The 15,229-nt window shown below is 51.3% G+C and overlaps 1 protein-coding gene across 1 annotated transcript in view; it reads right to left on the bottom strand.

Annotated features, from left to right (window-relative positions):
* The window catches only part of LOC140399244 (hemicentin-1-like), a 492,970-nt gene that overhangs the window by 103,055 nt on the left and 374,686 nt on the right, over nt 1-15,229 (bottom strand). The window contains 4 exon segments of the mRNA XM_072488667.1: nt 8,269-8,544; nt 11,428-11,525; nt 11,622-11,805; nt 14,646-14,770. Of these exon segments, the coding sequence (XP_072344768.1) occupies nt 8,269-8,544; nt 11,428-11,525; nt 11,622-11,805; nt 14,646-14,770 (683 nt within the window).

Genomic DNA, 15,229 nt, shown 5'->3' with positions numbered 1-15,229 from the left:
GAGTTACATCACGGACACCCAGGGGAGTCTAAAATGAAGATGCTAGCTCCAAGCTACGTTTGGTGGCCAGGATTGGACACAGACATAGCAGCCTTGGTACATCGGTGCCAGGAGTGCCAACAGGGACAAAGAGTGCCACCAGCTGCGCCATTGCACCCGTGGGAATGGCCAGGCAGACCGTGGACCCGCCTGCATATTGACCACGCCGGCCCTTTCATGGGCTCAATATTTTTGGTGATAGTGGACGCCCACTCCAAATGGTTGGACGTCCACCGGGTAAACGTGGCAAGCACAGCATCGACAATTGAAAAGCTCAGGGCCTCGTTTGCAATACATGGACCTCCGGAGGTATTGGTGTCGGACAACGGAACGGCATTCACAAGTGGGGAATTTGGAAAATTCCTAAAGGGAAACGGAGTCCGCCACATCAAAATGGCCCCTTACCATCCAGCGTCCAACGGCCCGGCAGAGAGAGCGGTCCAGACACTAAAAGCGGGACTCGAGAAGCAGCCGGCAGCGTCAATGGACACAAAGCTCTCCCGCTGGCTGTTTGATTACAGGACCACACCGCATTCCACAACGGGCATACCGCCAGCTGAACTCTTTTTTTAAAAAAAAATATTTTATTAAAGTTTTTCGATCAAACAAAAATTTCCCATTTTACAACTTTGTAATAATATATACATTGATCGTTTTTTAAATAAATAGTATGCTAACTAATGGCAACTGCCAACAACAAAATAAGAAACAACAGAAATAATAACTAAAATAGTAACTTTGTGAAATCAAATATAAATAACTAATATATAAACACACACATAAAACCCCGGAGGACCCAAATGAGCCCCCCCCCCCCCCCCCCCCCCCACCCCCTGGGCTGCTGCTGCTGCCTTTCCTATTTTCCATTATCGCTCTGCGAGATAGTCGAGGAACGGTTGCCACCGCCCGGTGAACCCCTGAGCCGAACCTCTTAATGCATATTTTATCCGCTCCAGTTTTATAAACCCTGCCATGTCGTTGATCCAGGCCTCCACACCCGGGGGCTTAGCTTCCTTCCACATAAGTAGAATCCTTCGCCGGGCTACTAGGGACGCAAAGGCCAACACGTCGGCCTCTCTCGCCTCCTGCACTCCCGGCTCATCTGCAATCCCAAATATAGCCAACCCCCAGCTTGGTTTGACCCGGACCCCCACCACCTTCGAGATCACTTTTGCCACACCCACCCAGAACCCATGCAATACCGGACATGACCAAAACATGTGGGTGTGGTTCGCCAGGCTTCCCGCGCATCTCCCGCACCTATCTTCCACTCCAAAAAACCTACTCAGCCTTGCTCCCGTCATATGCGCCCTGTGTAGTACCTTGAATTGTATCAGGCTGAGCCTGGCACAAAAGGATGAAGAGTTTACCCTACGTAGGGCATCTGCCCACAGCCCCTCCTCAATCTCTTCCCCCAGCTCCTCCTCCCATTTTCCCTTCAGCTCCTCTACCATCGTCTCCCCCTCGTCTCTCATTTCCCTGTATATCTCGGACACCCTACCATCACCCACCCATGCCCCCAAAATCACTCTGTCCTGGATCTCTTGCGCCGGGAGCTGCGGAAATTCCCTCACCTGTTGCCTCACAAATGCCCTCACTTGCATATAGCGAAATGCATTCCCAGGTGGCAACCCATATTTTTCTGTCAGTGCTCCCAGACTCGCGAACGTCCCGTCGAAGAGCAAGTCCTTCAATTTCGCAATTCCTGCTCGCTGCCAAGATTTACATCCCCCATCTATCCTTCCCGGGACGAACCTATGGTTGTTCCTTATCGGGGACCACACTGAGGCACCAGTCACTCCCTTATGTCGTCTCCACTGCCCCCAAATTTTCAGAGCTGCCACCACCACTGGGTTTGTGGTGTATTTTTTCAGGGAGAACAGTAACGGCGCCGTCGCCAGTGCTTTTAGGCTGGTTCCCCTACAGGACGCCATCTCCAGTCTTTTCCACGCCGCTCCTTCCCCGTCCCTCATCCACTTACATATCATTGACACGTTGGCGGCCCAATAATAATCACTTGGACTCGGCAGTGCCAGTCCCCCTCTGTCCCTACTGCGCTGCAGGAATCCCCTCTTTACTCTTGGGGTCTTTCCAGCCCACACAAAGCTCATAATACTCTTGTCCACCTTCTTTAAAAAGGCCTTTGTAATCAGTACAGGGAGGCACTGGAACACAAAAAGAAACCTCGGAAGGACCACCATTTTAACCGCCTGCACCCTGCCCGCCAATGACAGGGGCGCCATGTCCCACCTCCTAAAGTCCTCTTCCATCTGTTCTACCAGCCGTGCCAAGTTAAGCTTATGCAAGGTTCCCCAGTTCCTGGCCACCTGGATCCCTAAATACCAGAAATCCCTTGTTACCCTCCTCAACAGTAAATCGTCTATTCCCCTGCCCTGTTCCCCGGGGTGCATCACAAACAGTTCACTCTTCCCCATATTCAATTTATATCCTGAAAATTCTCCAAACTCCCTGAGAGTCTGCATTATCTCAGGCATCCCCTCCACTGGGTCCGCGACATACAACAACAAATCATCCGCGTATAATGACACCCGATGCTCTTCTCCTCCTCTAAGTACCCCCCTCCACTTCCTGGAGCCCCTCAGCGCTATGGCCAGTGGCTCAATTGCCAACGCAAACAGTAACGGGGACAGGGGACATCCCTGTCTTGTACCCCTATATAGTCGGAAGTGGTCCGATCGTTGCCTATTTGTAATCACACTTGCCACCGGGGCCCTGTACAGGAGCTGAACCCATCTAATGAACCCCTCTCCAAATCCAAATCTCCTCAGTACTTCCCACAGGTAGTCCCACTCCACTCTATCAAATGCTTTCTCTGCATCCATCGGCACCACTATCTCCGCCTCCCCCTCCGGTGGGGGCATCATCACCCCCAACAGCCTCCGTATATTAGCATTCAATTGCCTCCCTTTAACAAACACCGTTTGATCATCATGCACCACCCCAGGGACACAGTCCTCTATCCTCGTCGCCATCACCTTGGCCAAAAGCTTGGCATCTATGTTCAAGAGGGAAATAGGCCTGTATGACCCGCACTGCAGCGGGTCTTTGTCTCTTTTCAGGATCAGCGATATCGTCGCCTCCGACATCGTCGGGGGTAGTGTCCCCCTTTCCCTAGCCTCATTAAAGGTTCTCGTCAGAAGTGGGGCCAGCAGGTCCACGTATTTCCTATAGAACTCCACCGGGAACCCATCCGGTCCCAGGGCCTTCCCTGCCTGCATGTTCCTAATTCCTTTTACCACCTCCTCCACCTCAATCTGCGCTCCCAGTCCTGTCATCTCCTGTTCCTCAACCTTCGGGAACTCCAGCTGGTTTAGGAAACGCATCATTCCCTCTTTCCCTTCCGGGGGTTGAGCCTTATATAGCCTCTCGTAAAATACCTTAAACACCCCGTTCACCCTCTCCGCTCCCCGTTCCATCGTTCCCTCCTCGTCTCTAACCCCTCCGATCTCTCTCGCCGTCACCCTCTTCCTAAGTTGTTGGGCCAGCAGCCGGCTCGCCTTCTCTCCATATTCATACTGCACTCCCTGTGCCTTCCTCCATTGTGCCTCCGCCTTACCCGTGGTCAACAAGTCAAAGTCCGTGTGCAATCTCCGTCTTTCCCTGTATAGCCCTTCATCTGGAGCCTCCGCATATTGCCTATCCACCCTCAAAATCTCCCCCTACAATCTCTCCCTTTCTTTACCCTCTTGTTTCCCCTTATGGGCCCTTATGGAGATCAGCTCCCCTCTAACCACTGCCTTCAGCGCCTCCCAGACAACTCCCACCTGGACCTCTCCGTCATCATTGATCTCTAGGTACCTTTCAATACATCCCCTCACCCTTACACATACTCCCTCATCCGCCAACAGTCCCATATCTAATCTCCAGAGTGGGCGCTGCTCCTTTTCCTCTCCTACTTCCAGATCTACCCAATGTGGGGCATGATCTGAAATGGCGATAGCCGAATACTCCGTTCCTGCCGCCTTCGGGATCAGCACCCTTCCCAGGACAAAGAAGTCTATCCGGGAGTACACTTTGTGGACATGGGAGAAGAAGGAAAACTCTTTACTCCTTGGTCTAGTAAATCTCCAGGGATCCACTCCTCCCATCTGCTCCATAAAGCCCTTAAGCACCTTGGCCGCTGCCGGCCTCCTCCCGGTCCTAGATCTGGACCGGTCCAGCCCTGGGTCCAGCACCGTGTTGAAGTCCCCCCCCATTACCAACTTTCCCATCTCCAGGTCCGGGATGCGCCCCAACATACGCTTCATAAAGTTCGCATCATCCCAGTTCGGGACATATACGTTCACCAGCACCACCGCCTCACCTTGCAATCTGCCACTCACCATCACGGATCTACCCCCACTGTCCACCACTGTGGTCTTTGTCTCAAACAATACCCGTTTCCCCACCAGTATTGCCACCCCTCTATTTTTCGCATCCAAGCCCGAGTGGAATACCTGTCACACCCATCCTTTTCTTAATCTGACCTGATCCGCCAGTTTCAGGTGCCTCTCCTGAAGCATGACCACGTCTGCCTTTAGCTTCTTTAGGTGCGCAAATACCCTTGCCCTCTTAATCGGCCCATTCAACCCTCTCACGTTCCACGTGATCAACCGGGTTGGGGGGCTCTTTACCCACCCCCCCCCCTCGTCGACTAGCCACCCCCTTTTTTAGACCAGCTCCTCACCCGGATCCCACGCACCCGCTTATCCCCCGGACGGTGCCCTCCCGTCCCAACCATCCCATCCCGTAACAGCTCCCCTTTCCCCTTAGCAGCAGCAACCCAGTTACCCCCCCCCCCCCGCTAGATCCCTCTCTAGCTTAGTTGCTCCCCCCATATTGCTTCCGGAAGTCAGCAAACTCTGGCTGACCTCGGCTTCCCCCGTTTATCCTGAGCCTCCCATTATGTGAGGCCCCCTCCTTCCTGCACCCCCTTTTCCCGCCACAATTTCCATAGCGCGAGAACAAAGCCCGCGCTTCCCTATCGCCCCGCCCCTATTGCCGCAGCTCCCTCTCTCCTTCCCCCACCCCTTCCCCACCGGCGCCCACATTTCTTCGTGTCCCCCCTCCTTCGAGGGGAAAGAAAATTTTCCCCCATCTGATTCACAGTCCCTTGCCACCACCTCGCTACTTCATTTCAAACACACTTTCTCAAATCTAGTCCAACTTCGCCTCTTCAATAAATGCCCACGCCTCCTCTGCCGTCTCGAAGTAGTGGTGTTTAACCTGGTGTGTGACCCACAGTCTTGCCGGCTGCAACATTCCGAATTTCACTTTCCTCTTGTGGTGCACCGCCTTGGCCCGATTGAAACTCGCCCTCCTTCTCGCCACCTCCGCACTCCAATCCTGATACACACGGATCACCGCGTTCTCCCACCTGCTGCTCCGTGTCTTTTTCGCCCATCTCAGAACCATCTCCCTGTCCTTGTAGCGGTGGAACCTCACCACTATTGCTCGAGGTATTTCTCCTGCCTTTGGTCTTCTCACGAGGACTCGGTATGCTCCCTCCACTTCCAGGGGGCCCGTCGGGGCCTCAGCTCCCATTAAGGTATGGAGCATTGTGCTCACATACGCCCCAACGTCCGCTCCCTCTGCCCCTTCGGGAAGACCCAAGATTCTTAAGTTATTCCTCCTCGAGCTATTTTCCAGAACTTCCAATCTCTCCATGCACCTCTTATGCAGTACCTCGTGCGTCTCCGTCTTCACCACCAAGTCCTGTATCTCGTCCTCATTTTTGGCAGCTTTTGCCTTCACTCCACGGAGCTCCATCTCTTGGGTCTTCTGCGCCTCCTTTAACCCCTCAATCGCCTGCAGCATCGGCGCCAGCACCTCCTTCTTGAGCTCCTCCACACATCGCCGGAGGAACTCCTGCTGTTACAGGCCCCATACCAACTGCCTCCCTCCGCCGCCATCGTGCTTCTCACTTCCCTTCTTTGCCGCTGCTCCAGAGGATCCTCCGCAATCTGGCCACTATTATCTCTTCTGTCCATTCACATCCAGAGGGACTCCCTTCTATGTCGCCTCACAGTGGGTTTAGCCTTCGAAAATTGCCGTTGGGGATCCCGATAAGAGCGGGAGGTGCCGAAACATGCAACTTAGCTGGTCATCGCCGCACCCGGAAGTCTCCCGCCAGCTGAACTCTTAATGGGAAGGCGGCTGCGAACGAGGCTGAGTCTCCTTTCCCCAAATTTAATGGGGAAAGTGGAGAACCAACAGGAGGTCCAACGCAGGGGGCATGATAATAGTTGGCAGCAGAGACATTTCCAGATGGGGGCACTGGTTTGGGTCAAGAATTATGGGAATGGACCAACGTGGGTCAAAGGCACGGTAGAGTCCCAAACAGGGCCATATCATATGAAGTTTCGGTAGCAGGTAAGGTGCTGAAGAAACACCTAGGCCAAATAAGGGCAGCGGAACCACACCTGGAGGCAGTCGAAGCAGAACCGCCTCAAGCTGGGATAGCTCAGACGGGAAAGATACCCACACCCCAGCCCCGAACAATTTCTCCAGACCCAGTCATCCAGTCATCAGAGTCGGAGATGGACACGTTCAATGAGGCCGCCGCGACACCTCTCCCCGAGGAGGAGGAAGTACAACTTCCAAGGAGGTCGTCAAGGAAAAAACGGGCACCTATAAGGTACACCCCACCCACGTCGGAGAACGACCCGGGGGACGACACAGAGGTGACAGACCCGGACAGGAGGAGCAGGAAGAAGCTCAGAGGAATGCCAGCTGGCAGGAATTCCTCGGACCTTGGAGGCGTGTAATGACCACCAATTGGCATTATTGGTTGGCCAATTGGAGTATGAGCTCCCTCAATGATAGCTCATTGAGGGGGCCCATATAAGCACCTGTGTAGGCTTTGTGAGGCAGTCTTAAGTTGACTGGAATGCTAGCAGCACTGTTTGGAGCTGCTCTTGTACATAAGTTATTGGAAATAAATACTGGTGTAGTGACGGAACCCCTGCCTCCTGTGGATTATTACAGATAGAAATGTGGTTGACAGACAGGAAACAGAGTCTTTTTCCGAATGGCAGGCCAGTGACTAGTGGGGTACTGCAGGGCGGGTGCTGGGACCCCAGCTATTCACAATATATATTAATGATTTAGATGAGGGAACTAAATATAATACCTCCAAATGTGCAGACGATACAAAGCTGGGTGGGAGGGTGAGCTGTGAGGAGGATGCAGAGATCCTTCAGTGTGATTTGGACAAGCTGAGCGAATGGGCAAATGTGTGGCATATGCAGCATAATGTGTATAAATGTGAGGTTATCCACTTCCATAGCAGAAATAGGAAGGCAGATTATTATTTGAATGGCTAGAAATAAAGAGAAAGGAATGTGCAATGAGGCCTGGGTGTCATCGTACACCAATCGCTGAAGGTAAGCCTGCAGGTGCAGCAGACGGTAAAGAAGGCAAATGGTATGTTGGCCTTCATAGCGAGAGGATTCGAGTACAGGAGCAGGGATGTCTTGCTGCAGTTATACAGGGCCTTGGTGAGGCCACACCTGGAATAATGTGTGCAGTTTGCTCTCCTTGCCTGAGGAAGGATGTTCTTGCCATAGAGGGAATGCGGAGAGGGTTTACCAGACTGATTGCTGGGATGGCGGGACTGACGTTTGAGGAGAGGTTGAGTCGGTTAAGATTGTATTTGCTGGAGTTCAGAAGAATGAGGAGGGATCTCATAGAAACCTATAAGATTCTAACAGGACCAGACCGAGTAGATGCAGGAAGGATGTTCCTGGATGGTGGTGGAATCCAGAGCCAGGGGCCGCAGTCTGAGGATACGGGGTAGACCATTTAGGACAGAGATGAGGAGAAATGTCTTCATCCAGAGTGTGGCGAGCCTGTGGAATTCGTTACAAAGAACAATTGAGGCCAAAACATTGTATATTTTCAAGGAGTTGATACAGCACTTGGGGCGAAGAGGGTCAAAGGATATGGAGGGAAGGCGGAAACATGCTTTGAGTTGGATGATCAGCCATGATCATAATGAATGCTGTGCAGGCTCGAAGGGCCGAATGGCCTCCTCCTGTTTCTAGTTTCTATGTTTCCACGAAATCAAAACCAGGAATGGAGAGAAAATATGTTTGAATAGAGAGTGCACATCAATCCAATGAGAAAAGGGGTGTGTACACCGACATAACCTTCTAGATTGTCTGTCAGCTCAGATCATCAGAGTTTCCCTTTTAGACTGAGTCCATTCACAGTGCGGACATCACTCACCCATGACAATCAGGTTGAAGTGCCGTGTCGACCCGCCTGCCTCATTCACAGCGATACAGGAATACCATCCAGAGTCATTGGTGCTGACAGAGGGCAGCTGCAGCCTCATCTCATTGCTCTCAGGCATCAGGTCATTGAGCACAAGCAGTTCGCCGTCCTTCAACCAGGAGAACGTAGGGGACGGGAAACCAGCAGCATCGCACGCGAAAGACACCGAAGCTCCTCGGACGACCATCACGTCCTCCGTTTCCCGGGGACTCTCAAATCTTGGAGGATCTGGATGGAGATGGTGGGGGAGAGGGATGAGACATGGAATCAAAGAGCCACAGAATCGTTACGGTAGGGGACGTTCGGAGGTGGGGCGCTCTCCCCTGGTCATTGGCGGGACGGGGACGGACAGTGAAAATAGCGGTCCTCCTGAGATTTTTGTTTGTTTTTCAGGTTCTCCCAATTTTAATCCGCAAGGGGTTCTATAAAAAGTGAATGCAGTGATCTTGGGTTTGTTTGGGCGGGTAAAACCCTGTGGGTGAAAAAGGTGCTGTTGGAGCAGGGGCATGTGTGTGCGTGTGCGGAGGGGCATGGGGGGAAGAACTATCTCTTCCGAATTTCATTAATTACTGCTGGGCGGCGAATATTGTGATGGTCAGAAAGTGGGTAGTTGGGGAGGGGTTAGTGTGGGTGGAGGCGGCATCATGTAACGATACGAGTTTGGGGGCATTGTTAACGGCACCTCTGCCATTCTCGCCGGCTCGGTACTCCACAAGCCCAGTAGTAGTGGCAGCCCTGAGGGTGTGGGGACAGTGGACGCAGCACATGGGGTTAGAGTTGGTGTGGGCACCGATATGTGCTAACCACCGGTTCGCTCCGGGGGGGCGGAGGGGGGGGGGCTGGATTGGGGGTTTTGGAGATGGCAGCAGACGGGGATCAAGCGATTTGGAGATCTCCTTATTGCTGAGGGTTTCCTGGACTTGGTTCGCTCAAAGGTGGCAACCGTTCATCGACTTCTTTGAGAAAAATTAAGCTGTCAGCAGAGGGGGGGGGGGGGAAGGAAAAGGAGGGGGAGGGTGGGAAGGGGAGGCATGGGAGAGACGAGTAAGGGCAGGAGAACCAACAGAGTGGTGGCTGGGGAAGGTTGGAGCTGTTTGTGTAAGTCATGTTGGCTGGGGTTTGTGTCCGGGGGAGGGGGAGGGGGGGGGGTGCTTGTTGGTTATACTGTTGTGGTTTCTGTTATTGTTGAAATTTGATGTTGAAAATTGTAAAAATTGTAAATGCATCAATAAAATATTTTCTTTAAAAAAAAATTGTTACAGTACAGGCCATTCAGCCCATCATGGGTGCCACAGCTCGCTGAATGAGCAATTCACCCCTCCAACATCTGCCTGTAGTCCTGCTCAAACTTCCTGTTCAGATAATCATCCAATACCTTCTTGAATGCCCCAATTGACCCGGCCTCCACCACATTCTGAGGCAGTGCATTCCAAATCCTAACCACTCACTATGTCACAAGCTTTTCCTTCATGTCTCCATTGCCTTTTTTTTGCCAATTACCTTAAAACTTGCGTCCTCTGGCTCTCTATCCTTCCATCAATGGGACAGATTTTTCCCATTTGCTCTGCCCAGAGACCACACGTTGATCAAATCTCTTCGCGACCTCCTCTTCTTCAAGGAGAACAGCCCTAACTTCTCCAAGCTTTCCACAAAACTCAGGTTCCTCATCCCTGGAAGCATTCTTGTGAACAGCAACATCACCAAAACATAACCTGAAGAAAAAACTTCAGCTAGTCCCTGAATCGGACATCTTTGGGTCAGTTTATCTCTCTCGGCCTATGGCAGGGATAGGACCTGTGAAGGGGAGGAATGCCCTTGGTCTACCTGAAGATCAGGAACCAGAAGGTCCTGGGGACCGGAGGTCACTTGGCACAGGCCTCAGCCCAGTTATGATAAATAGGGGAGAGTCCAGGAACTCTGAAAACAATGTTGTAGTCCCGCCAGTCTTCCCAGGCGAATGTGAAAAGCCCCTTACACCGTTTGAAGAGGAGTTGGGAAGTCCAGGCCAACATTTGTCCCTCAGCTAACATCACTAAATCTGATCTCATTACTTTTGTGAGACCTGACATTAACTAGTCTCCATCCCTACTTATTCTTCACTCTTCCAAAGTCAACGTTCTCCGCACTCAATGAAGAGGAATATCTACCCTCTTAGCTTCTGTTTACTACAAACAGCTACCTTTTAAAGCCCATGCTTAGTGTTCATTGATCACGATTATTTGTCATTGCTGCTTCTTTCTGTCTAATCTTGACGTCCTGCTCTATGAGCCAGAACCCTTTCACCCAGGTTTGGCAATCAGGAGGAGCCTGGACATTGAAATGGCCATTGTGTTAGGGGTTATTGCCTCGAGGGGGGGGGGGGGCAGCAAGTAAACCTGAGAACATAATCACATCAGCCGTGAGCTCACTGAATGGTGAAGCAGGCTCGAAGGACCAAATCGCTTACTCCTATTTTTTATGTATGTTCTTACGATGAGCATCACTGGGATGGTAGATTCTCTTTTCTTCTTTTAATCTAGCAGGGCAGTCAGCCTTGTTGAGTTGGTGGTGATTGTAATGTTCTTGTCGGATGGCCTGATTTATATTGCAAGAACACTTGTAGCTAAGGCTATAAATAATTTATTAACATTAACTGTGGGTCAGCTATACACAAACAACAGATGAATAACAGTGTTAACATGCACAAGCACCCTCTCTCTTCCAGCTCTCCAGTCAGTCTGAGGTCACCTGACTCTAACATTCACTTATATATTAATGAGAGTCCCAATGGTCAATCAGTGAATTACAACACAACCACAGTGATATCGTCGTCTACCTCACTGAATATTAAGATGCTGACTTTGTCACTGATAAGGTCATCAATACCCTAAACCTCTCATTGGCTGGAGAAGGGGTGGGAGGGGTGCAAACTGAACGAAGACCAGTCATTGCAGCAGACAGATCACAGGTTGCTCCCAAACATGTTCTGCTCACTGAAGAGAACCATTGACAAAAGCCTGGGAGTAGGCCAAACGGTCAACCTGGGAGGTCCTGAACGATGTGAACGAGTGGGGAGGGAAGTTTAAACTTCAATTCTCTTCCAGAACATTTTGTTCAAAAGTGAAGACGCACCTAGAATTCGCAGGTGATAATGCTGCTCCATCACGCCTGCCTGACTCACAGCAACACACGTGTAGGTTCCCATATCGGAAATCTGGGCCCGAGCAATCCTAGAGGGAGGAGAAAAACAAGTCACGCTGTTTTATAATTGAAAAGGCAGAGGTCCTCTCATTCCATCGCGTGCGAAAAGGCCCTTGCACTTTTACCTCAGGACCTGGCCGACCGACAGCACCCTCACATGGGACGAGATGGGGAGCGGTAATCCGTCCTTCAACCAAGTCAGCTGAGGGGGAGGGGTGCCGGCAGCTCTGCATTCCAGTGTGACCACGGCATTCGGCACTGCCGTGAGGATCTCAGGAAGACCAGGGACACCACCGAAATTCGGAGGCACTGCGGACAACGAGAAAAGCAAAATTACATCCAGACTACTGAAAAAATACCAGGCGATCTACAAGTGTGTGGGTTCAAGTCCCACACTGGAGACATGGGCACATAATCTAGGCTGGTGCTGCAGTGCAGTACGGAGGGATTTAAGGCCAATATTTCTCCCTCATTGAACATCAATACACAGGTTACCTGATCATTGTTTCATTGCTGTAAGGGGAACCTTGCTCTGTGCAATTGGTTGTCACATTTCTTACATTACAATAGTGACCATCCATTTATTGTGTTTGAAGCATAAATACCATAAATACTGAGTCATGAATGTAAATTCTAAAAGTACGAATAATTCTTCAGAAACAAAAGAAGTTTCCTGTGGGAAAAAGGGGAGCTGGAATTCCTCCCGAGCTCCCATTTTGTTTCTAAAGAACCTTGCAAGAGTCTGGCCTGAATTCTGTGGTCAAGCTGGGTATCAGAAGTTGAGAATTCCCCCGACCCCATTAACCCATCTTCGGCCTGGAGGATCCCACACACCCTAGTTTCATGTGTGGGGAGGTGGGCGAGGGCCGGAGACCAGTCCTGTGCATCTGGAGGGCGGCCTGAGGCAGCAACAGAGGCGAGCGAATGGCAAGGCCGGGAGGTTAGAAAGCCCTCATTTGATGACTGGAACATCGGTCCTGCTCCAGTCATGGTTGTTAGGCCCTCTAGCCCTCACTCCATTCCTACCTCCATGCCCACTCACCATTATCCACTATCAGAATTTAGAGCCTCATAATATCACTGGGAAATCTTTCAATTGCTCATAAAATAAAATAACAAAATCAGTCATTCATCATTGTCTTTGAAAAAAGTTTCCCTTCTTCTAATCTAATAAAATTGTCAATCAAACTCAGTCCAAATAAACACACTGGCATTGAAAATCTACGACGAAGAACATTCCCGCAATGGAGCTGGCAATGTCGGGAGTGCTGAGTGCGAGCTCGCTACCTGCATCTATATCCAGCATTGACAAAAACTACTGCACACAGGAATGGGAGCAGGAATCCCAGAATCAACTTCCAACCTGCCATTTGTAAAGTCTTGCCACCTCAATTAGGTCACAGTTGGAGGCATGAAACTCCCTGAGCATTTGAGTTGGCAGCTTTTGCCCTGGGAAATAAGCAGCAAGGACTTGATAAGAACATGAGAACATAAGAACTAGGAGCAGGAGTAGGCCATCTGGCCCCTCGAGCCTGCTCCGCCATTCAATGAGATCATGGCTGATCTTTTGTGGACTCAGCTCCACTTTCCGGCCCGAACACCATAACCCTTAATCCCTTTATTCTTCAAAAACTATCTATCTTTATCTTAAAAACATTGAATGAAGGAGCCTCAACTGCTTCACTGGGCAAAGAATTCCATAGATTCACAACCCTTTGGGTGAAGAAGTTCCTCCTATGCTCAGTCCAAAATCTACTTCCCCTTATTTTGAGGCTATGCCCCCTAGTTCTGCTTTCACTCGCCAGTGGAAACAACCTGCCCGCAGCTATCCTATCTATTCCCTTCATAATTTTATATGTTTCTATAAGATACACCCGCAGCCTTCTAAATTCCAACGAGTACAGTCCAAGTCTACTCAACCTCTCCTCGTAATCCAACCCCTTCAGCTTTGGGATTAACCTAGTGAATCTCCTCTGCTCACCCTCCAGCGCTAGTACGTCCTTTCTCAGGTAAGGAGACCAAAACTGAACACAATACTCCAGGTGTGGCCTCACTAACACCTTATACAATTGCTGCATAACCTCCCTAGTCTTAAACTCCATCCCTCTAGCAATGAAGGACAAAACTCCATTTGCCTTATTAATCACCTGTTGCACCTGTAAACCAACTTTTTGCGACTCATGCACTAGCACACCCAGGTCTCCCTGCACAGCAGCATGTTTTAATATTTTATCATTTCAATAATAATCCCTTTTGCTGTTATTCCTACCAAAATGGATAACCTCACATTTGTCAACGTTGTATTCCATCTGCCAGACCCTAGCCCATTCACTTAGCATATCCAAATCCCTCTGCAGACTTCCAGTATCCTCTGCACTTTTTGCTTTACCACTCATCTTAGAGTCGTCTGCAAACTTGGACACATTGGGCGCGATTCTCCCCCCCCACGCCGGGCGGGAGAATCGCCGGGGCGCCGCGCGAATCGCGCCACTCCGCCCCGACCCCCTCACGCGATTCTCCCACCCCCCGAAACAAGCGCCGCGCGATTCGCACCGGGCCACTCAGAGAATCACCGCAAACGGCGAGCGGTGATTCTCCGGCCCGGATAGGCTGAACGGCCGCTACTACACGACAGGTTCCCGCCGGTGCCGTCCACCCCTGGTCGCTGCCGGCGGGAACTCTGTGGAAATGCTGGGGGGGCGGCCTCTGGGGGGGTGGGGGGGGGGGGGGGGTGGAGGGGGCCTCCTTCACCGGGGGGGGCGGGGGGCCTCCGATGGGGTCTGGCCCGCGATCGGGGCCCACCGATTGGCGGGCCAGCCTCTGCCCCCCCCGGGCCTACCTCCTTCCACGCGCGGCCACAGAACACCGGCGCCATGTTGGTGAGGGTCCGGCGCGTGGAAGAAGTTCCCCGCGCATGCGCAAGATGGCGTGGCCCAACTGCGCATGCCCCAACTGCGCATGCCCGAACCTGTGGGGGCCAGAATAGGTCGTGCCCGGGCCATTGGTCCGCGATGGCATTCACAACGGCGCGGGCACTTGGTCCGTGCCGTGGATAATCGCTCCCATTGCACTTGGTCCCCAACTCCAAATCATCTATGTAAATTGTGGGCCCAACAATGAATGAATGATGAATCTGGATTTTCACTTACCAAGTACATTGAGTATGAATATTTTTGCCTCTTCCCCAGCAGGATTCCGTGCCACACAAGTATATCTTCCTGCGTCTGAAGCCAAAACTCCCTTGATACCCAGGGAGCTACCGTCCGAGGACAAACTGCAGAATCGGCAGAAAACAATGATCTCATTACCAGATGAACCAGCAGCATTTTACATTCACGATTCCTTCACTCAGTCTCACTTGAGGCCTAGTGAAACAAGCTTCATCTTGTGCCCTGTACCACCAAACAACTCAATTCCAGTTATCTGCCAGATTCAGTGGAAGAGTTTCTGTTCCACACACAGTAGATCGAAAGAAACTTCCCATTGGGGCGAGGGTCGAGAACCAGAGGGCGCATTGATTGGTAAAAGAGCCAAAAGCAATTAACATGAGGAGAAACCTCTTTTAAACAGAAAGCGGTATAAGATCTGGAATGCACTACCTGAGAGTTTGTTGGAGGCAGATTACATCGGGACTTGTAGAGTGGGAATCGGGGAAGTGCTGGAAGGGAAAATAATTGCTGGGCTACAAGAATAGGGGAGTGGGCTGAGCTCTTATGCTGAGACTATGGGCTTC

The sequence above is a fragment of the Scyliorhinus torazame genome, chromosome 22, assembly GCF_047496885.1.
Source record: "Scyliorhinus torazame isolate Kashiwa2021f chromosome 22, sScyTor2.1, whole genome shotgun sequence".
In the NCBI taxonomy this organism is placed as follows: Eukaryota; Metazoa; Chordata; class Chondrichthyes; order Carcharhiniformes; family Scyliorhinidae; genus Scyliorhinus; species Scyliorhinus torazame.
This window is presented reverse-complemented; position numbering and strand designations above follow the sequence as displayed.